This window comes from Sturnus vulgaris, chromosome 9 (assembly GCF_052056855.1).
Source record: "Sturnus vulgaris isolate bStuVul1 chromosome 9, bStuVul1.hap1, whole genome shotgun sequence".
Taxonomy (NCBI): Eukaryota; Metazoa; Chordata; class Aves; order Passeriformes; family Sturnidae; genus Sturnus; species Sturnus vulgaris.
Genome location: NC_142251.1, coordinates 18063504 through 18087075, shown reverse-complemented (window position 1 = coordinate 18087075; position 23572 = coordinate 18063504). Strand labels below are relative to the sequence as shown.

Genomic DNA, 23572 nt, shown 5'->3' with positions numbered 1-23572 from the left:
CCCCTTCCTTTTGAACATATAAAAATTCTAATTATTTTTTAATCTTATACTAAAACACTGGCAAAATGACTGCTTCCCTTCCAGCCCACAGATGTGGAAGTTTACAGGCACAGGAGCTGCAGTACTCCAGGGCCTGCTCCCTGCATGTTGCTGGCAGGGCTTGGCAGAGGGCACCACTGCCTCCCCAGGAGCAGTCCTCTCCTGGCTCCTCCTGCTCTCCTTCTAGAGGCACAGCAAGCATTATAGTAGGATTATATTTGCATGTTGTAAGGCCACAGTGACTGGTTTGAAAATAACATAAACCTAATCCTGAGGTGAGTTTGCTTGTCTACAAGCGTCTGCATTTGAATGTTTACCCAAACTGCCAGCCCCCTTCCAGGATATGGTTTCCTCATGGACACCCTGATCTGCACCTTCCATCAAATGCCTTCTTCTGGGCTGTCTCTGCCCTTCTCATCTGATGGAAATGGGGCTTCCCTGTATCTCATTTTTCTCTAGTGTACCCTCACCTGCAGCCTAAATGGACATGTGCAGGCTTGCCTGCGCTGTGCATTACTAAGAGAAAACACTCCAAAATAAGAAGACTAGCTTTAAAATGATGAGTTGATTTCAGTGATCACAAATACAGTTCACATTGCAGTTTTGGCTCTGCTCACCCCTGCTGCAGAATGGGGAAGTTTAGCTCTTCATAAAACACCAAGTGTTCAGTGAGACCCAGAGTGAAGGAGGAGTTATTTTTGTTGGTCTGTTGCCTTCTCTTAAGTCTATAATATAACAATTCATACATACATATCACGAGAGGCAGCAGGGCTGTCACCACCAGTTGCTGCCTAATGCCTCATGTTTGTAGTTACAAAGATGTGTCCCCTGCCAGCCCCTGCAGAGCCCAGGGATCCCACAGGAACAGCTGCTGTCCCATGTCTCCGTGTCTTCATCTGGAGACAGAGGTGGAACATGCACCGTGTGCTGCTCTGGCTGCAAAACACTGCTCTTAGCATGTGTGGATAAAGTGGGAACTGTCACATAATGTACCAGCAGCAGATACACACACAGTGTGTGGGTTCATACCACATTTACAGACCAACCTGTGCTCCTGAAGCCAGCAGTCCATGATCCAGTTCCTAGAGTTGTCCTAATGCAGCTGCCTGAGCAGGACCTGTGCTTATAAAGAGCTCTTGAGCTCTCTCGAAGTCCTATCATTATATAAAGTGTAAACTCAGGCATTATCATTCCTTTATACTCCCAGCCAGAAGATGAGACCCCCAGCACCTCACCATTCCTCCAGCTATACTACATACGAAGTTTCCACTCCTGTCACGAAAATAAACAAAGCAGAGGAAACTCGTGCTGCCTCATTCAATGCCCCAATTCCCCAGCCTATGAAAGACTATCTACATTGCAGTAGATTTCTGTCCAAGCCTTAACAGTTAACTCTCCCCCAGGAATCACTTGTTATTGGGGAAAGAAGTACTGAAAAATCAAACCCCTTGCTGCAGTTGTTTATAGAACAGATCACCAATTCTGGGAGATCAATGGGATAAACATGGCCCAAACTGTTTCCTGTATAATCATAGTAAACTTACAAGGACGCTCTTATAAAATGTACTTTAATTGGAGGAGCTTACTTTTTAATTTGCAATTTTAAATGTGAGCATGTTATAACTTGTAGATGAACATTTCTATAAAGATAATTACATATGGCAAGACAGAAAAACTTTTTAAAACATTTTCTCTTGAATGTGTGCCTGAATTCATTTACAACTGTTGCTGCTTTAAACATTTCAGGCAGAATAAGTGGATGGCACTAAACAGCTTAGCTGCAATTATTATGGAATGTCTGAGGTATAATTTCCCCTGCGGTTTTGTTAGGCGTGCAAAATTCATAATTCTGATTTGTGGCAGGTACTTATTACCCATCGCAGGTGGAGATATGCAAATATTATTCTAGTAGGGTTGAACAGTCTTTATTTCCGTATTCAGCTATTAACGAGATTTGTGAGTCTGGTACTCTGGGGCCATTTAATTAATTAGATGGTACAGATAAAATATAAATTGTTTTGTAGGCTACACAATTCCAGTTCTAGAAGATGTAAAATATGGCTAAATGAACTTAGTATGGGCTGATTTATTGTTTCACGTATGGCAGAGGGTAAAGGAAAATTCTGCCTGTTACTTTTGCCTATATAATCCTATACAACATGTTTGCATTGTCAAGCATTGTGAGAAAGGGATGTTATTTATTTGTCATTATTATTAAGAATGTCTATCAGTTATCCTCTTTATAAAAAATGCTGGCATGCATCAAGCAAGTTAAAAAATAGGCATGTTCTTTTATGGAAGCCAATATGTGCATGTTTCAGAATAAGCACGTATTTCCAAGACATTTAGATTTGGTAGGATAATATTGTCTCAAGGTCTGACACTTCTATTTTAAATAAATCATTTCCATGGGATAGATAAGCTAAACTTGCTAGGGAGGAATGCAGAGGGAAGCCACAGCAGTATGTTAGCATCTAGAATTTCAAAGAATTCTATTAACTGGTTAATTCACATATTTCTTTTTCTAAATTATGATCTCTCTACTCCTCTAGAAGATTTCTGGAAAATTTTGTATATAGGAATTGAGGTTAAAAAAACCACAACGTGCTTTTATTCCCCAATGTGAGAGTTATAATGGCCACAATAAAAGAAACTGCATTTACCAGGAGTTACAGCAAAGTACATGGAGAGACATTCACCCTCCCCTCATATAGAGGAAATAAAATGCACAAGGCATGAGACCGGAAATTGTTAGCAAACTGTCAGTATTTAAAGGCAGGCATTGACCATTATATTAGTTTTAAATTGCAGGAAAATACTACACTACACAATTACAGTACTATAAACATTGAATGAAAACCAGTTAGTTTTACTAAAGTAGGAGTATAAACAGCAGTCACTCTTATTGGTTTATTGAACATATTTTGGGGCCCATTCCAGCTGTCTTTATTAGCTCTAATGCAAATGATTTTGCACTGCTATTTTGCCAAGCTCTGGTAGCTGTACTGCTGCAAACAGAGCCTGCTGCTTTGTGTCTGCTGGAGACTTACTGACAAATATGATAAAGGATACATAAAATGAATAACGATACAGAACTGGCACCATACAGGAAAAGGATAACAAACAGGGGGAAATTATTCCATAAGGGTAGGAGCTGGTATGGTTTTGTGCATGTAAATCAAAAGCATACAAGTTTAAAATTAGATACATACCAGGAGTTTCTCTGGTCACTTCCCCGCAGGGTGGGCAGAGCTGGTCATGGCCCTGCAGCTGCATCCCCTGGGACCTGTCCACCTGCCTGGAAGGCTGGAAGTTGATTCAGGGCTGACAGACCCCACCAATGGCTGGGGCTAGGCAAGAACAAGAAGAGTCTCATGGAGATGGGAGCAGGCTAGACCAGGACAAGTGCCTGAGAGGGAGGAGAGCTTCTGGCACAGGAGAAGATCTGCAGACATAAGGACTGCATTTTACCCAAAGAAAGGGCTTCTGACTTTGGAGACATTCTGCACAGGAGAGGTGCAAACTCTGAATAGAGATAGGGAATGACCTGGGAATATGGCTGCAGAAATAAATAAGTGTGAGGTAGAAAGTAAAGCAAATTAAAAGGAGAAGGCATTGATTGGGATCTGAGGAAGAGAGCCAGTCATATTTTGTGGGTGAACAGAATTGATCATGTCAGATATTTACTGTGGCTCAATTTTCAATAAGAAACATCAATTGAGTATGTAGTGAGAAAGACCCTGAAGCAGAGGAGGCTACAAAACCAGGATAACGTGTGGGGAAAAGAGCTGTGGGCAACTGTGTCTGAAAATGGGATTTCCAACACAGCAGAGTTTTCATTACAGCACCAGCACAAGTAACTTCACATTGAATTTTCAGCTGTGATCTGCACACTGAGAAACTTGGGGAATCTGAGTGCTGGTGCAATGGCAGTGCAAGAGGTATGCCTTCACGGGGCACTTGTGGGAACACCTAGGAATAACACAATATTCAATTCCTAAATAAACCCTGCCAGCAAGCACCAGAGACTGAGTGAATAGCTTGTGTGGACAAACAGAGCAGAAGTACTGTGACAGAACTAGAGAAAATCTCAAAGAGGAAAATGTATTTTAGTTAAATAGAGAACAATACAAATGACAGTGATATCTATGGAAATGCTTTAATAGAAAAGCAATACATACTTATGGTGTTCAGATACAAGGCCAAGTTACCTGCAGGCTTCAGATAAAATGCAGAAGAGAATCAAACTCATTTCAATCTCACCTCTCATAGCAGTTGCAGAACATGGACTGCATCTCCTCCACATAACAGCAAACTGTTTAGGGAAAAAAAAATTAAGTCTAGATTTCCACAGAATAAATACACCAGAATAATATTCTGCATTTCAATACCTTAAATTGGATAAACAATACCCCACAGGAAGAATCTTTAAAAGACCATTCCTGCAGAAGATGAAATCTAGAAAACAGCTTTAATTAAATCTTTCCAAGGACTTCATAAAAACCCAGGCATAGCAGCAGTGCTATATGCAGTACTTCCACAGCAGCTCTGAGATATACAGTCCAAAATGAAGGAGGAGTTCTAGCATTTCCTTTATTTTCCCCCTAGGTATGCACACAGAAACACATCATTAGTTCAAAATCAATGCACAAATGAGAGCTGTGATCAGAGAATTACATCTGTTACAGTAGCACAGAGAGCAGCACCATGGGCCAAGGGCAGCTCCTGAGCTGTTGAGGGGAGCAGTGCTGCATCAGGCATTCGATGCCTCTCAACTCAGAGGAAACTGCAGCCTGCTGGTGGGTGATTACCACCAGCATGTTTTCAGAATAATGCAAGTAAGCAATGTTTTAGGTGGCAGTATAATATCTACCAGGCATAGTATTTGCAGAGGGATAATGGAGCAAAAATGCCTGTGTGAGGAGCCTCTGCTCCACCCAAGGACACTGCTGGGCAGGCATCGCTCCTCTCCTACAGCAAGCCCACGGGATGAGCCCAAACCTCCAGGCAGAGAACCGAGAATCAATCATATGGCCAGCTGGGAGGAGTCACAGGCACTCGAGGCCGTGTTCCCACGTCGGGCAGCAAGGCAGGAGCAGAAGGAGGCTGAGACTCAGTGAGTGCAGGGTCAGAGACACACAGCACCTCAGCCACTAGGGTGTCACTGCACCAGGGTGCTCAGGACGAGCAGCACCACTTTATAACACTTGCTTTGAGTTCAGCTGAAAATATACCCCACCACCACCCAGAATATTAGCACAGAATTTCTGCACCCCTGTCATATGCATGAAACACTGGCAATCACAGAAGGCTGGGTAAGGGCTGACTGGCCATTTTGAGAGCACTGGAAATCAGCCTAAAGCTCTGTGCCGCATGTGTAGATGATGAGCTAAACCAAGAGCAGAGGATGTACTTGAGAAGAAAACAAACAACAACAACGAAATATTACCTTGGAGGAAAAATCTGAAACCAAAACAGTGCCCAAGCCCATCAAACCACCAGTTTGTTGATGATTCCCTGCCTCCTGTTATAACAGCTATGTTTATTCACATATAGTGCTTTTTAAGCTGTACATTCAGCCAGCACAGCTCAGTGTAGTTCCCCTGCCACCATAGTACAGCAAGGCTACAAACATGACTTCAGGAAGGTACGATCAATTTGCAGAAAATAAAAAAAACATTCAAAAATTAATGCAACTAATCTCCTGGTTTCACTTGACAGGAGGTAAATTATTGATCTTTGCAATATGAAAGCACCAAAAAGAACAAACTCAGAACTGCACACTTTCATGTGCACCCTTACCTCCTCTTGTCAAACTTAAAACAGTCATATCCGAAGGGCTGCAGGGAGATTTGAGAAACACATGTTCACCCTGTACAATTTAATCATGGTGTGAGCAAAAGGCAGATGCTCCAAGAAGCCTGTGGTTGTGTAAACAAGAAAGAGTATATCCTGAACCCATGGCACAAGCCCATGCTCACAGAAATACATGCAGGAAGACTGGCAGTTTAGGCTTTTGGAGTATTTTCTTAATCTTTAATATGCAATTGAGGACGTACAGCTCTACAGCCAAAGCCTGGTAAAGGCACTAATACATCACCCATGCTTCTCACTCAAGGGACAAGCCTATTTTATTATCCAAACTTCCTTTTTCCCATTTCCCCCCCTCTCCTGGCAACTCCCTACACTGCAACATAAAGCAGATCTCCTACAAAGGCACTGCAGAGGCTGACACGGTGCAGTGAAAGCCTCCTGCCTGCTTTCTTCCACACAACCACGACAAAAATGTGACATGGGAATTTCCATCCCCAATAAGTAATACATAAGAGAGGAACACAAAATAACCCTGCTAACAGTCCCTGATATTTTCCCTACTTCTTCACTGTCATCATTGTGGAAAAAGGAGCCATGCCTCCAGGACAGTTCATTGTTCCTTGACCCTAAACACACAGCATTACATCAGGCTACAGAAAGTCATGTGATGCAGGTTAGCATCTGCTGATATTGGCTAAAAGAACTATTTTGTTACTCTTAGATATCTCTTCCATTCTGTATACCACGTGCACTGATTCATTTTATGGATGAAACAAATTGAATAATCTGAGCACAGGAAAGGTTTTCATTGAAGACACTGAAAGTATATTTTTCTTTTTTCATTTTGTCTATTTTTTAAGCCTTAAAATTCTAGGTTATACTTAATCTTTTTGTCTAACACAGCACTGTGGCTTTCCAGGGTATTTCAGTAAGAGTCTCACAGCTTCCACCAGGTACATCACACTCTTCACAAAGCCTATAACAGCAGGAGGAGCATTCCCAAACTTTGTATCAACCTACAGCTGTATTTAGCATGGCATATTCAACTGCATCTCCAAAAAATTATCCTGCTTTTTGCTGGAAAGCATTTGGCCCTACCCTGTAAGGAGAAACATTATCCTGCATATTCTGGCTTTGAGCAGAGTTTGAGCCCAGGATGATGGAGAGATGAAACACAATTTCATGGGCAAACCACACCATTGAGAATTTGGCTTAATATTTAGGCTAAACATTTTCTGTATTTTCCCTCACTCTTGTCACCATCTCAGATGATAATTTCTCTGTCTTTTCCATAGTTTTATCTCAGAGGTCCTATTGATTAGGAATAGGTCCTTTAGGTCTTTCCAGCTCGACACATCTGGTATGTTTTTCATCGTTACTTTTTCTGCTGTTTTCTGTAGTACTGCTTTCTCCTCCTGCCTTTTCACCTTCCTTTCAAAGACTGAAAATGAGTGAGATGAAAGTTAATGGTTCTCTACTTACTCTAGTATTTCAGCTAGCTTTTAACTTGGATATTGGTGGTAGTTCACATCTAACCACTACACCATTATTGCCTATTTTGCCTTCAATATGCTCACATTAACCTGCAAAGATGGCTCTAAAATAAGTTCTGCTCTAAACTTCCTTATAATGTCATGTGAAATCCCCCTTTAAAAAAAAATCCTCTTTGTTTTATGAGAATTTATAACAATGTTCTTCATTATTATTCTGTCAGCTCATCCCTTAGCAAAAGTTTTGCTGTAGCCCCACTGGAAAGATTAATACTTTTTTTTTTACACTGTATTTATGTATTTCCAGGAGGAATACTTTAGACTACCAATTTTTCATTCTTCTCTTGTTTTGCAGCATACCAAATTCTTTCCCTTTAATTTTATTTAAAGTTCTCTTTCTTCTAAACATACCAAATTCTTTCCCTTTAATTTTATATAAAGTTCTCTTTCTTCTTTAATCTTTATTGTGTTACTTGATCATATCTCCTTTGCTTGCTATAATCACAATCCTTCCCACCTCAATCCTCCTTTACCCTCTGCTTCTTGTTCCTGTACCAGCATTCCCTCCTGTGAACTAGAGAGATGGAAGCAGATTAGACTTCTGTTTTCTTCTTTTATTCCTATTATTTTATCAGAAGCTTATCATTTTCTCCAAAAATTGAGGTGTCACAGAGTACTGTCAAATGCTATAAGTAGTTTATCGCATTTTCCCCTCGATGCATTACAATTCACTTGCATGATGACTACTTTTAGCACTTTTTCACTAATATTTTCTATGCCCTCAATATCTTGAAATGACAGCAGCATTTTCAGCAGACAGGTTAATTCAGCACCCAATGGTGTGCACTCTGTGCAACTCTGTACCGGTGATATCCTGTGCTGTCCATCCCATCCCAACCTGAATGTGCCACACTGAGCTTCACTATACTGAGGAAATCATGGACAAGGGTAATTCTTTTTGGGAAACCCCACCTTGTTTCCCTACAGCCAGTGGGTGCAGCAGCTCAAGGCTGCAGCATTTCTACCATTGGGCACTCCTCCACAGAAGCAGCAGGAAGAGACTCTGGCACCAGATCATTCAAGTCACTGCATTTCCACCACTGATGCTGCACTGCACTCTGCTGCAAGCACAGGGTGGGAAAATGCACCTCAGCCATGTGCTCAGCAGGGATTTGTTGATTGCTATTTGCAGCAGAAAGCTGAGATTTGCTTCAGCACTGAACCACAAATTAGCATGGTCACATCATAGGCAAACTCTTGCTTACCCAGAGGTGTTACATCCTTTCTGAACGGGAAATGGCTCCACATATGCCATTGGCCTGCTGCCTCCCGAGTACCCTTTACACTACAGCTTATTTTAGCCAAGTGTCTTTCTTTTGGCAAGAACCACTAAGGAAAGAATTTAAAATAAGATCATATGATTATGCCCAACTATTTAGAGTTGGTATTAAATCCTCAGTAGCATTAGAATCACTGTAGCTTCTGCAGTACACATATACATGCAGGTTACCACAAGACATTTCTGAATAGTACCTCTATCTAATAAAAGTGTGATATACATTTTCTGTTAGCCTTAGTACTGGTAGCCTTAAGTTTGCCTTATTTAACCTGTAAAAGTTTAGAATTTGTGTTCTAGGAATTATATGAAAGCACAAGTAACCAAATTGCATCTGGAAAATAATTTAGCACTGAAAGGTTTTCATAACTGTTTTCTAGTATCCATAAGAGATAGAAAAAGAAAAGATTGCCAGGGGGAAAGGCTCTCCTCATGCTTCCATTAGTTCCAGAGAACTCCGACAAATTAATTTTGGTGTCAGTGCAAAGGGTTTGGCTTTAGAGGCTTTCTATATGGAAACGCAGGTTTTACTCACTACACCATTAATGAGAAGTAAAAAATTAAATAATGCATAGGTGCAATTAGGCAAAATAGTTTCCTTCAGTGGCTTCTGTATGATTAAACAAAACTCATTGTTTGCTAATCAAATACTAAAAGTAAATTTTTTATGGTGGGCTGGGGGATACTGTCAACAGGGAAGGAGAACAGACCTGCCGTAGCAGCTGCACGTGGGGAGATGCCACATCCTGGCAGGGGCTGGAAGCACCAAATGCAGAGTTCCATCTGATGGAAACCCTAATGGGATGTCTTTAAAACCTTCACAGAAAGGCAAGTAGGTAATACATGTAGCTTTGCTTATGCACATTTCAAGAGTTTGCACCACCAATTTGTAGCACAGAGGTTTTACTACTTTGTGTTTAATGGTAAGAATATCCATGTGAAAGCAGGTCAACCAGCAGTTGGAGCACAGCTTGATAAATTACAGAAGGTTTCATGACATCTTTTTAATTTGTTTTTTTATTTCTAAAGAAGAACTTTCTGGTGCGACAAGAACAAGCCAACTATTAACTATTAAAAAAGGGGAGAATATTTTGGTTAACAGTCTTTTACTCTCTTTTTGAATGTCAGCACATGTCCCCCTGGCAGATTCCATAAATTCAAGAGCTACCAGATGGCTGTGTAACAGCAATGCCCAAAATACACTCTAGAAATTAAAGAATCACAACAGAAGACAATGAGTGGGTCGCTAAGAGACAGGAACAACATCTATTCTCAGTCATCACTTCCATTAGGTGGACAGAGCAATTTAAAACAGCACCAGGAATGGCACATCTTCCACCCAGAAGAGAGTGGAGCACAGCCTGCCCTACACATAGCAGCACACTGCAGATACAGCTTGAAATGTATCTATTTTAGAAGAGTCGATTTTCAAATCAAGGTAGTGGAAGTGAATAGAAAATGACAAGAATAATTTTCTTGCAGCATTTGCCTCTGGGAATGATTTATCTCTACACACAATGCTCATCTGAGTTTTGAAACTTCAACACAGGATTTTTCTTTTTTTTTTAACCTCAGTATTTTACATATCCCCTTTTGCAAATTTATACTCAGTTTCTCTTATGATTATGGGTTTTGGGGAATTTTTTTCCTATATTCAGTAACTTTCCCACTTACAAGCAGTGTTACAAGAAGTGTCCTCAGTTACAGGTGTGCAATTTAGTCATCAGGGATTTGTAGATAAAAAATTATTCGCAGTTTCAATTTTCCCCCATCTAGTTAGTAGCTGCTTTACAAAATCTTGCCTGACAATGATATTTTTATGAAATCTTAACTCCCATCGACAAGACGTCATTGATTTAGGAAGTGTGGTCTAAGTGAATATTTATATTCCGAATTTCTGAGAAAAGAAAATGTTACCCAGGAAAAACGAATATGCTCGCATGAAGTATTCTCTGCAAGAGGGCAGCAGAACACGACTTCAGTCAGACACCGCAGCTTTGACATAAAAGAATTTCAGAGGTGCGAACAGCAGGGCACCGAGTGCTGAAAGAGGCAGGGATTTGGGACTGGTGTCTGTGAATAGGACACTGCTACAGGCTGAAACCTTCACGGTGCAGAAGAGCATGTTTACAAGAAGATCTCAGGCTTGTAAACAGCAGGGCTTTAAGCAAGCACAGAAGAGTTCATGTTCCTGAGAAGGGAATGCAGCACAAAATGTCCTGCTTCTTCACAGCCACCCTGCTTGCAGCTGTCTAAAATAAGAGACACAGCCATTGTTCCAATGGATAATCAGGGCTAAGAGCTTTTCCAGGGCATCTCTTGACAGCATCAGGGTTGGTACAATTCAGCATGTCAGTTTAGCTGCACTGAAATTCTGAAAAGGCAAAATTACAGTTTTATTTTTTTTCTGTATTGTTTTACAAAGATACTAACAATATCAACAGGATTAATTTGATGATGAGATTAAAAACACATTAACACCTTTTAATGAGATCAATCATGTTCTGGAAAAAAAAAATGGAACCATATCAGGAGGGAGCCAGGGGAGTATTTAAGAATAGGCTTAATGTGAGTGTAAAATTTGGTGCACATGAAAGATTTCCTGGTAAGATTTTTTTAAAATTTCCTTTAATCTCCATACAGTAGAGTCTGGAAGTCCATTGAGGAAAATACTACAGAATTCCAGTTTTGAAATTAAAGGGCACCACAGTAATTAATGTTCCTTCATCAGTGTCCAAGAGGCAACTTCTAGTAGTGCCACATTTCTTAGGAAATGATGCTGAGAGAGCAACACTGAGGTAGAGCCCCTGATAATGGCAGGTACCTGCTGAATTCTAGAAATGTGCCTAGCACTGCTACACAGCAAAAGTTTCACTTTGCTTGAATTCACTAGAAATGGCTCTGCCTCCACTTTGCTATCTAAGGCACTACCTCCAGAAAGATGGATCATCACAGAAGATACCACAGCAAAGTGGTTGCAAACTAAGGAAACGAAACTATGCAACCTAGATTCAACAAATAACAAAGAGTGAAAACAGTAGTTGCTAAGCACACCTCATAATCCACAAAGTAATCATTAAGTATTACAAATTATTCAACAGCTTTCTAAATTTAATTACATAAGGTTTTCCTACAAAAATCCATGCCTTTGCAGTCCAAATTTGAATATGACATGAGCAAAGAATTCTAATAATGTAACAACTAAAAAATAAAAAATTACATTAACAAGTAATTGCAAACTAGAGCCATTTTTTGGCTCTGTAGCAGTAATTTGTCTTTTCTCAGCACAACATAAGGTCTGCTGTCCATGTTATCATAAACACACTGGTTCAAAGTTTCACAAATGTTAATTCAAAGTTTCAAGTAAGCACATCCTGTTCGGTATGATTTCAGACAATTACAACATTCAGAGTTGATTTTTCTCAGAATTCACTGAGTGCCCCTCCCACATCAAAGAACCTCAGAGGACTCCATAATTGAGATAACAGGCTTTCTAGCACCTCTATCCCTCTGCAAATATATTAACATGATTTTTTTACTGCTACGACAAAGTTAATTTTTGCACATTGACTTTGAAACTTGCAATTTGTCTGTGAACTGACTTTTTGATAAGGAACCTACAGCACACTTAACTGCACACCCCACTCACCAACACATGTTCACATGTCCTGCAGGTAGCAGAGCCTGGTGCACCAACACATTCCAGTTTAACTGTCTGAATATACTGACTCAGCTGCACTGCAGCCACCTTACTCTTACCAGCAATCACCGTCTCTAAAAGTCTGACTGCTACTAACAAATGTCACTGGAGATACTGCAGCACCTTCTCCCTCTGCTTCAAACAACAGGAATAAGCCCAAGGAGGCTGCTTGGTCAAACAGAAATGCAGCTGGCAGCAAATGCAGCTCTCTGAGCAGCAGCAGCAGAGGCAGTGCAGCCCCCAGCCCTGCAGTGCAGCTGCCTGCACCCTCCCATCTGCATTGCTGCCTACCAGCTCACAGCCCCGAGCAGCACTCCCAGTGCTCCAGGAGCCATCGTGCCAAAAGCACACTGACATGTTCCTTCCTTTCCACACCATCACAAAATGCCTGTGCACCTGGAGAGGAACAATGACCTCTTCAAGCCCCAGGGTGGGGAGAGGATGCTATTCCATGGCCCCAGCTCTCCATCTTATACCTGGCTTCAAATTACTGGTGTTTAGGTAATCTCCTTCACTTCTACCAAACACATCCCATGCCATTTTTTATAGGCTATGCTCCTTTCCCCAGTCCTAGATCATTCCCTATCCTGGCTACAACTGAACCAGTCTGGTATTTTGCATCATTTTAATGCTGTACTTCTTTCTAACTCTCTTGGACGCTGCCTTCTCACTGCTTAGGACTGCTCCAGCCTGATGAAGGCCAACAGGATTATTCAAGATAATTAACATTTCTATAGGGCACTGACAATTGCACACAGATTTGAAACCCAGAATACAAAAGAGCAACATCAATTACAATGCTAGGAGGATTCCCATTCATTACCGTGTTTACTTGCAAACACAAAATTAGTGATGCCTGGATTAAGATTAAAAATAACATTAACTACTATCAGTTCAAAAAAAAACCTTTCAAGCGTATTTGACACAGAACACATGCAGTACGTCTTAAAGTATGAAAAATGATGGTATCAAAGACACGCTAATGGAAGGAATCTTTTTCTCTAAGAGTAAAAATATACAGAAAGGGAACAGAGAAAAGGCTTATAATAATTCGTTTAGATTTCTTGCTAATAATATACATCTTAAAAGAAGAGGCATAACAAGCTGTAAACCAAGGTATAATAGTTAAATTAAACCGCAAATTTCAACTTTATTTTTCCGAATATTTAAAAAAAATACATCAAAATGGGTCATAAACAGTTTTTCTTGTTTCATAAAACTGGTTTTGAATTATAAAATTGCACTTAATTGTTAGAAGTCAGTTTAAAAGATAATTTTGCCATATGCTAGAGGTAATGAGATAAAGCTAGTATATGAAGCACATCAAAGTTGTACTTCAGCCCTACAAAGGACAACACTTTTCCTGGTCTGAAGGTGCTTATAAGTAAGAGAAAAAACCTAGCAATAATTATCAGCATTTAGTGAGTCAGAACCAACAAACAGAATTCAGCCATCTCGAGTCACAATCACCCAACTCAAAGTCCCAGGGAAGACCCATTCACTCACTCTGAAACAGCTCTCATGACCCAGACAAATTCTTGACTGCTGTAGACTCCTGTCCTGTCTACACCTACAACCAAGGCTGAAAACAAATACATCAAATTGATGTCCTTGGGTTTCCACAACTGAGGGGGAAAAAGAAGTCAAACCAAAACGCCATTATTTTTTCTCAGGCTGTTTTTTTTCCCCTGAAGATGGAAACCTGCTTGTCTTCTGCTCTAAACCTATGCAAAACCAAAACCACCAGATCTTCAGCCTTTGCTAGGGGTCTTGCCTGTATTCATGAAGTAATAACTCCTACTTTACTATATTACACAAACATCACAAAAATGTAACAAACAGAGTGAAGCCAATAAATACAAGGAAAGCTATAAAGGATCTCTGCACATAAAACAGACTTCGGTTTATCAGGCTAACAAGGACCTTCCCAGAGCCTCCAGAGAGTGGTTGCAAAGGGATGCCCCAAATGCTGGTCCCCCAAATTCTGTGAGAAGGCTGCAAAAGACTTTGAGAGGTATTGTTTTTATAGTATGATCTTAAAGTACTTTCTCTCCTCATTTTAGGACAGCTATGGAAGAGTAACCAAAGCCATTGACCAGACTCATTTTGAAGGCAAAATGAAACAACCTAATATTTTGATTCCAGACTTAAATTTAGACTATAACAATTTTTAAGTGAATACTAACAGAAATGAACCGAGTTCTTTCTCACCTCTTCTTGTTTACAGTCTCATAAACTGGGATACCACACTACCAGTGTCACACAGGATGTCATTTTTCTCTTGGCAAGTAAACACATGTGAAAGAAAAGGCACTGCGTTTATAATGATAGTAACAGAACTTGCTAACATAGTTTTTACCAGGTTCCAAAGGGACAGCTTCAGCTTTCTGATGTACACTGCAATGTCTTTTAGATCCACGTGTATTTTTCCACCCTGCTGAGCACAGTTTAAAATGCAGAAGCAGCATAATTCAATATTAGACTATTTCACAGTCCACATGAGTTCAAAACAGAAGAAATAACATTAAAAGCAGTGAAATCAATCAAATGAATTAGCTGAAAATAAAATTAGAGCATAAAACAACAGTAGGCCCAGGAATAGACCGGCTGTCTCCTCTTTTACTCTTGGGACAGATTTCTTTTAGTATGGCTTCAGTCACTCACCCTGACATTTCCTTGGACTCCCCAGGGCCCCTTGCAAGGCTGGGTCAGGACTGAGCGCTGAAGTTAGAAGATGCTTCTTAGCATTTACTTAGCAGTTAACAAGGGAAAACAGCCACCTTCTTAAAGCACAGGGTATCTGCATTTTATGCAATTTTCTTGATCTTTCATTTAATATGTAACTAATTTTCAGGTACTTTTGCAAATTTTTTTAATCTCAAGACCTCATTCCATCAGGACTTCTATACATTAGCTCTCATCCTTGATTCTTCCAGACCTGAATGTTTTTCTTCTCCAGCACGATGCCAGTACCAGACTGCTGCCTGGCTCCTGCTCCTAACTCAGTTGCCTTGATTTGAAATAATTTCTCCCTTTCTCTTCAGATATTATCTGCAATGATTGATGGTCAGTAGCTGCTCTGCTCCTACAGCAACTGGCAGCAGGCAGGGGGAGATGGGGCTGCTGCAGAGCCCCCAGCCTGAGGTTTCATCTGAAACCCAACACCAGGAGCAGTGAAAGCCAGACCTTGAAGGAAAGCAGCAAGGGACGTCTGCTGGCAGATCTCCATTTAAAAGCAAAAGCAAATTCACTGTGTGAATTTGGAGAGCTCCTTTCAGGCATAAGGAAAGTTTGGGGATTTACCCCCCTTCACCCCAAGGGTGCACACCCTTGGGTAGGGGGGTGAAGTGTGAATCAGGAATACATATCACATTTGCAAAATATGATAGCAAAATACAGAATATGTCACAAAAGGAAAGAAAAATGAGAAAAGGAGTTATGCTTAAAGGCAGCCCTAAAGGGAGCAAACTTCTGTTTTTTGTAGGAGGAATGAAAGGTTATTGCTCCTACATGACAAGAATAGCATTTTTTACATTCCCCTTTTCAATAACAGCAGCTAAATTCCCACAGGATTCAATGTTTACGCTCACAAAAATCAATTTTTTCCCTTTTATTAAAAAATTATGTACAGTAAATTGCCACTACAACACAATCTACATTGTTTAACATACCCTGCTTTGATTTACTGTTCCATTCATAATCTGCTGATGATTAAGCTTCTCAAAAACAATCCACTAGCCTTTCTAAGTGATATCAAGTTGTTTGTTTTTAATCTACTGAAAATCATCCTGTAGACAGATGCATTATTGAAGAATTACATTTTAATTTATTTTCATGCAGTGCCTGTGATGGGCATTTGGATTAACAGAGTACAATAATGCTTCTTTATGCCTGTATCTATTCAAATCAGAAATTACCTGCATACACTGTCTCTGATGGTGGTCAAAAACTGTACAAAGAACTGAGAATAGTGCTTCTTAATATCACACAGCCCTGCTGCTCATCAATGAGTCTTTTTCTGTTCTAATGCTTTTGTCATGTATATGAAAGTCATTATGTAGTTTAGAAAACAGGAGATGAAGTGAAAGAGGAAGATCAGGGACCTGGGATGCATTAATATTCTACCAGCGTCAAAGATATTTCCCTCGAGGGTCTCCTACAGGCCACACTGTTATTACAGTGCCTATCCATTATCTTGTGCTGTACTTGGTATTAAGACAATAATGGAGAGAATAGGATTATGTGCAGATGATAGGAAATGCGAAGGCAATTCAGCAAGATAGGAAATGAATGGAGACATGATTCTTTCCTCGAAGCTGGGAATGGTTTAGCATAGGGTAAGGGAGAAGATAAATGAAGCAAAATGAAATCTTTACAGGTTAGCTGGGGTAAAATGAGTGTTTACATAGAATCCGATGAGTTTAACCTTTTTGATACAGAATATCGCAGCGTCTTTCTTTAATGCAGCACTGTATATCCCTTCAGAGGTCTGGTTTGATCTGAAAACTCACTCAACACACATGGGGAAATTAATTTGATAGAGCAGTCTTATGTAATGGAGAACCATTTAATTCTCTCCAATAAAAGAAAAAATTCTGAAACCCCCCCCTCCAGAGTTCTGTATTTAAACTACAAGCTTGAAAAATTCTGCCCACTAAACAAACAGACAGAAAAGAAATAAATATTCTTTAAAAAGCAATAAAGAAGGATCTAGCACAACCAAGTGAAATGCTGATCCCACATTGAAATGCTCACATTCTGCTTTACTATTGCACACCATCCCATTTCATAAGAAAGAGCCCATGGCTATTAGCAAGTCACAAAGGCTAATAATTTTAGGAGGCCAGCGATGCATTATGATAGTGATAAACAAAGACAGGACCAGATTGTGTCATTTACAGACATTTCCGTGGCTTATGTCTGTCATATTTTTTTTAATTAGGATAAATCACACACACACGACTTGCAATAACAGCACAATGCCAAAAGAGATCATTTTTGCTCCCTAAAGTACAACTATAATTTTATTCCTTTTAGCAGCACTTGAAGGCTTTCCTTCTGTTAGGTTAAAACCCAGCAGAGTAGATGAGCAGCGCGGCCGTCTAAAGGCAGGCAGGCAGGCACGGAGACGTGAGGCGGCCGTGGAGGGGCGAGCCGGCCCGGCCGGGGCTGAGGCGGCCATGGAGCCGGCCCGGCCGGGGCTGAGGCGGCCATGGAGCCGGCCCGGCCGGGGCTGAGGCGGCCATGGAGCCGGCCCGGCCGGGGTTGAAGCGGCCATGGAGCCGGCCCGGCCGGGGCTGAGGCGGCCATGGAGCCGGCCCGGCGGGGTTGAGGCGGCCGTGCCACTGCCCTGCGGCCCCGCGCTGCCGATTACGATCCGCGGCGAGCGGCGGCCACGGGGCTCAAACGCCACCTTGCACACGCCAAGGCCAGCCAGGCGTCCCCAGGAACCTGCCAAGGGACAAAACATATCCGTGCACTCAGCAGAGCTCCCCACACAGAGCAGCCCCCTGGAATTGCTGTGCCACAGCAGGCCTGGCCTGCATCAGGCGCGGCTCCATGCTGCTCTCTGCTGCTGCCTCCCACTCACCGCTCCTCCCTTTGTCTCAGGCCCTGCTGTTTGCCCATCACGACTTTAAACATTGACTTCTTTGGCTGGTGCTGCCAACCAAAGTCTGTGATGTATTGACTGCAGTTGCCATTCTGTACCTGATGGCCCCCTGGCTCTGTGGCTGTCCCTACCAGTGACAGCCATCTGCCAGCCACCAGCTCTTACAGCGCTCTGATCCCACAGCAAGGCCTCCCTGCCCTCCTGGGGCCTCTGCCATGATAAGATTTTTCCTCATGGGAGAGCCATCCCGGGCTTCACATTGTCCAGCCAGACCCCAAGAAGACAGAAAAAGTCTCTATGTCCCAGAAGCACATGCCTGTGTGTGGCAGTGCCTGCACTACACTGGCCATTATCTGAGCAATGGCAAGTTATTTTAAATTTGTGTTTTTAAAAAACCCTGATTTCTGAGCTTTTGGACACATCCTGTACTGCTTCCTAACGTTCCATGCAAGGACGCAAAGCCATCAACAAAGCAATGAGGGAACCAGGACCTCATTACAGGGTGGGCAGGGGCAGGGCAGCAGGGCTCAGCATGGAGAGCAAGCTGCCTCAGAGCAGGAATGGGAACTGCAGCAGCCCAGTAAAACCAGAGCACACCTTGTGCAAGGTTCTGCATCCCTGCATCCTAGTCCAGCCAGGCTGGGGCAGGGTCTGGCTGTGCCTCCCTGCCCTGCCAGCTGCACCCAAACCCAGCCCTGCTCAACCCTGATGGCCCCAGCAGTGCAGAGCTGGGCCAGGGAGCTGCTGTGCAGACCCTGGACGGAGACAAAAGTCTGGAAAAGACTAACTTTTAATATTGACCCACAAATGACTGGTAGTCCAGAGGAACCCCACAAACATCAAATAGCTTAGGGTTCCATAGCAACAGGCTGAGAGAGTAAAACTTCCCAGCTTGAAGCAGGGAAGTCATCTTGTACCAATGACAATTATTTTACATTTTTGCCTATTTCCCTGGTATGAATAGGTATGAAGTTCAGCCCCTCCATACCTGTGTTCTGCCCTGCAGTTCAGTGGGACCAGCAGGAACTGAAAGCCAAGCATCCACACTAGGGCTGAGGACAAGGTTTCCCCAGTGCCTTAAATCATCTTTTCCTCATCAGCTTTTAGTGACATGAAGTAATTCTGTGAAAAGTGTGAATCAGCAAATTTGGAAAATTAAGAACACACTCGTTAATTTTTCACAACAGCCACAAATGTAGGGAGATATGAAACAGTATGAGCAGAGCTAGGTGTCAGGACTGCCCCTTGCACAGGCAGGTGGGGACTGTGCTTCATGGCTTGGGGCTCTCTGCTCATTACCTGGCATCAGACACCACTACACACTCCAACAACTCTGCTAGAAAACCCACAAAGAAAACTGTCTAATGAAGAGTAACAGTCAAAACAATGTCGTGTGGCTGGCTAGTTACTTAAAGAGTGTTTATAACCATGTTTTAATGCTTCTTAACATAATGAACGCTTATTTATATAAATGTTTAATTATGTTTTGAATTAAATAAGTATTAATCTAGACTATCCCATAACAACATATTACAGCAATGAGAAATCACGATTTGCTATCTTGTCACCTTTTAATCTTACATAATGTTGCTAGCTTTTATAGTAGCAGAAAGAGTTAATAAGAACAGCCAATTAATTAATCTGCTCTACTTACTTTGTACACTGCCATTTCTTTCTCAGTTGAGTGCAGGCTGACTACACATTTGCACTAGAAATTACAAGTGAGTGAAGCAAATACCTTCATGAGTCATAAACTTTACCAATCTCTTACATCAATATCTCTTGTCAGAAGTTAAAGGCAACCAATTGATAAAGTCACTTTGAAAAAAATATGGATGGATTAAACATATTCCAAACTACCAGTTTCAGTATGATAAAGTTTCGCTGCTTTTGAATGACCCAGAAGATTGCCCTAGCATGGGTTCAGATCTACTCTTAGTTTGCTGCATCATATTTTATTGTCTGGTTTAAGAAACAGCTTAGGGATTTTTTTACCTAGCAAAGCTAGAATAGTCTAGAAATAGTAAGGGGAAGCCCACTCCTCCAGGTATTTCCACCCAAAAGCTAAGAGCTGTTCAAAGGATACCACAGTCAACTTCCCACAAGCAAACCATGCCCGTGAACAGAGATGCAGCAGGTGCTCTGTGCCTCATACTACAGCCAAATGTAAAAACATGTACATAAAGGCAAAGCCACAATTCTCGTCAGTGGTGACCTTGGGGACAGCCATGGACATGGCTCTGCTCTATTCCTCTCTGCTCCCATCTCCCTGCAGGTGACACATCAGGGTAAGGACTGAGCACCAGCACTACATAGTTTGTCCCCATCCACTCTGTCTGCCATTTGACATCTGGGACACTGCTGGCACTGCCACAATGGGACTCCTGCCCCAGCTGGAGTTAAGGTCCCCATATCTGAACAGGGCTCTTGTGCCCCTCACAGCCCCCCACTAAAATATGGCCAAAGCATTCAAGTACTTTCCTGATGGGACTTCTCCATCTTCTGGATCACTCAGACCAGTGTAAGGCTGGAAAATCTTGGACATCTTTCTGTTTCATTCTTAACCAATGCATGTTCAAATTCAGTGGAACGAGGTCAAGGAAGTAGTTTAATGTTTAAAACTATAATTCAACGGCTACAATTTTTTGCTATAAGGAAACTCCAGGCTTCAAGAGGCTGTTTTCCTGCTTGCTGCCCCCAAGGATCACAAATGCAGGCTAGACAGTCAAGGTTTATAGAGAGAAGTAATATCTTTTATGAGCCCAACTATTAGAGTTGGGGGGAAAATGCACAAGCAAAGCAGCCATTCTTTAGGTCTGAAACAGAGGTTTCAATCTGCAGCAAAAGCATGTTGGAAAGCTGTGGTCGGGGTTGAAGTTATTATATGATCAATTAGACATTATGAGAAGAAAGGACAATTAGCACGTCTGGAGCAAATGGCCACAGCACAGGGAGCCATGCCAGAGCCACTCACTCCCATGGGACAGCAATGAGAGAAACAGAGATAGTTGGACATGAGTGAAAAGTGAAAAGCCAATAGGAAGGGAATAAAAATTACAAAATTACATGGTCTCTGCTTTTTAGTATTTCCTAGAGTGGGGAATTTTCATTTGCAGGTTTTCTCTTCAGTTTGTTTTGTAAATATGCTTTGAAAATCAGAATGTCATAAAAGACAGTTTTTCTGAAAAACAATGTTCAGCTTCTGATAATGATGTTTCTGTACCTTTTTGAATGCCTGAAGGAATTCATTTTGCTGTATGGAGCTCATTGAATCTCACTCACACCATTTCCACAGATGCACCTGGGTGCACTAAATAAAGCCTACCAGAATACTGGTACCTATGTGAGGATGTCCATGCCATGGAAAAATAAACTGGACTACAGAAAGAAGGAACAGTACCACTACACAGATTGGAATTCTGTGTTTATCACAAAAAACCCCAAAAAAATAATGGAAAGCTTTTTTTGTCTTCATCTTGGCTTAACTTTCATTCATTGAATGACTCAATTTAAAATAATTTACCTATGACCTGCAGATTAGCTTTTCTCCTATATCTAATACATTCAAAATTATTGTGGATACCATAATAAAGAAGTCCAAAATAACTTTTAGTCTGTAATCCTGTTGATGGAATATGAATGTCTCATTTTACTCTCCTACATTACAAAGCAGAAATACATTTATACACTTCTTGCCATTTCTAAACAGAAGGTGCTCAGAACACCTTTGGGAAAGTGAAATAATCACTAAAATATTTACTATTGCATAACTGCACCCATCCTGGCTACCAGCTTCCTGCATCTCATCCTCTGAAGGAAGAACAAAAGTGCTTAGAAACTCACAGAACAGGCAATAAAATTATTGTATTGGATTACAGAAACTTTACCAAGTCTAACCTAAGGTAAGGATTCAACCTTGTTTTGTTTGATCCAGTGGATGTTAAATGCCACTTTTCTGCTGACCTTAGTGACTTCCAGCTCAGAACTGCCACCTCATTAAGGCGATTCCAGTATTTCCATGCATGCAGCTGCTGTGGGCAGAGCTGTCCATAACAAATGATCAGCTCCTTTAACTATCAGATTCATTCAAAGAGAATTACAGGCTCCATTTATTAAAACACCTAACAAGGACAGCAAAGAAGGCATAACATTGAGACAGAGTAGGATTTAACAGAAATACTGACACTACCACGTGTTTTAATTTCTTGTCAAACTTGAGGAGCTGCTGGCTGCAATGCTCAGTGAGAGCCATCTCCTTTCACAGCCAGTACCCAGGATACTGATGGCTCTCAGACCTGCCCAGAGACAGTCTTAGCACTAATACCTCTGTTCTCCATTCTCTTAATCACTTACAGCTCAACCCTTGCCCACCAAGACTTAAAAGAGAATCGTATTGGACATATAAAATCAGGCTGTATTTTGGTTGACATAACTTACCCCCCTCAAAAGACAACATTTTCCTTGGCAGATGATAAGCACCATCTCCCACGTTCTACCAAAGATGCTGCTAATTAAACCACAGTGAAATTCAGATAAATAGCAACCTTTTTAAAAACAGCACATTACTCATTTCAAACCTTTATCCAGACAAAATGATATTTAAGACATTTTAAAAATCTGCTATTTTCCATGCTTTAAAAATTAATATTCTGTTCTAATAAAAAGAAAAGGAAAAATAAACAACAAAACAGGACAAATCACACAGGAACCCAGAAGCAGGGCAAGCATTCATCATCAGTGGTAGTATTTGGAGTGTTTGACAAAGTGAATACCACAAAGAAGCATGTTCAGTCCCCATAGCAAATTCAGTCCCTCAGATGCTAATGATATGGCATTTTTATTACATTCTAAAAACAAAACTAGGTTTGCAAAACCAATTAAATACCTGTATACCTCTGGTGGGTGCTCTTTTCAACTTTTGCAATATATCCCATTACTCACATTTGGTACATAGTGGATTATTATACTTAATTATTTATTATTATACTTAATCATACATTGCTGGCGTTTCTGTAAAAGAATTGTTTATATTTAGGATTGATATAAGGATGGCATAATTACCAGGATGAAGGCATACCTATCCCACTGGAAATACTGCACATCCATCAAAGCCTTCCACTACTCTTCTGGCTGAAACTTCTGCCCACAGACAGGTGTAAAAGGATTGACCCACCTGCCCTCCCATTCCTCAATATTTATAATATTGTTCAAAACAGTGGCCACAGAGAATATACTAAAAAAATCTATTATCTTTTTTCCTCCTTGCTTGCAGTCACAACTGTCTATCTACTCTGTGCCCTTCCCATCATTCCCTGCCATGTTCAGCAGGGCCATTGGAAAGGATGCAAGCAGGGCAGGATTGCCAAAGCTGCTGTGCTGAGGGACCCCAGCTGACCCTTGCTCATTACACTGCAATTCATTTGGGACCTGGGGCGGATGGTTGCAAGTTTTGCCCTCTGCTGCCTTTAGCCCTTGAGCACCCCTAATTACAGTCAGTCAGCTGTTCTCCCCCTTCTACACACCCCTAATCACACTTCTCCCTCATCAACCTGGGAGCTCTGCGGGGGTTAACTCTGAAAATT

General features: G+C 41.3%; 1 protein-coding gene across 3 annotated transcripts in view; it reads right to left on the bottom strand.

The window, feature by feature from the left end:
- The window catches only part of LOC148222830 (uncharacterized), a 76167-nt gene extending 69195 nt beyond the window's left edge, over positions 1 to 6972 (bottom strand). For all 3 annotated transcript variants that reach the window (XM_088170022.1, XM_088170023.1, XM_088170024.1), the window contains exon 1: positions 4303 to 6972. Coding sequence is in view for 1 of the 3 variants with exons in the window: in XM_088170024.1 (XP_088026150.1) it covers positions 4303 to 4334 (32 nt within the window). In the remaining 2 variants the exon portion in view is untranslated. The remainder of the gene's footprint in view (positions 1 to 4302) is intronic.
- Between the last annotated feature and the right edge of the window lie 16600 nt (positions 6973 to 23572).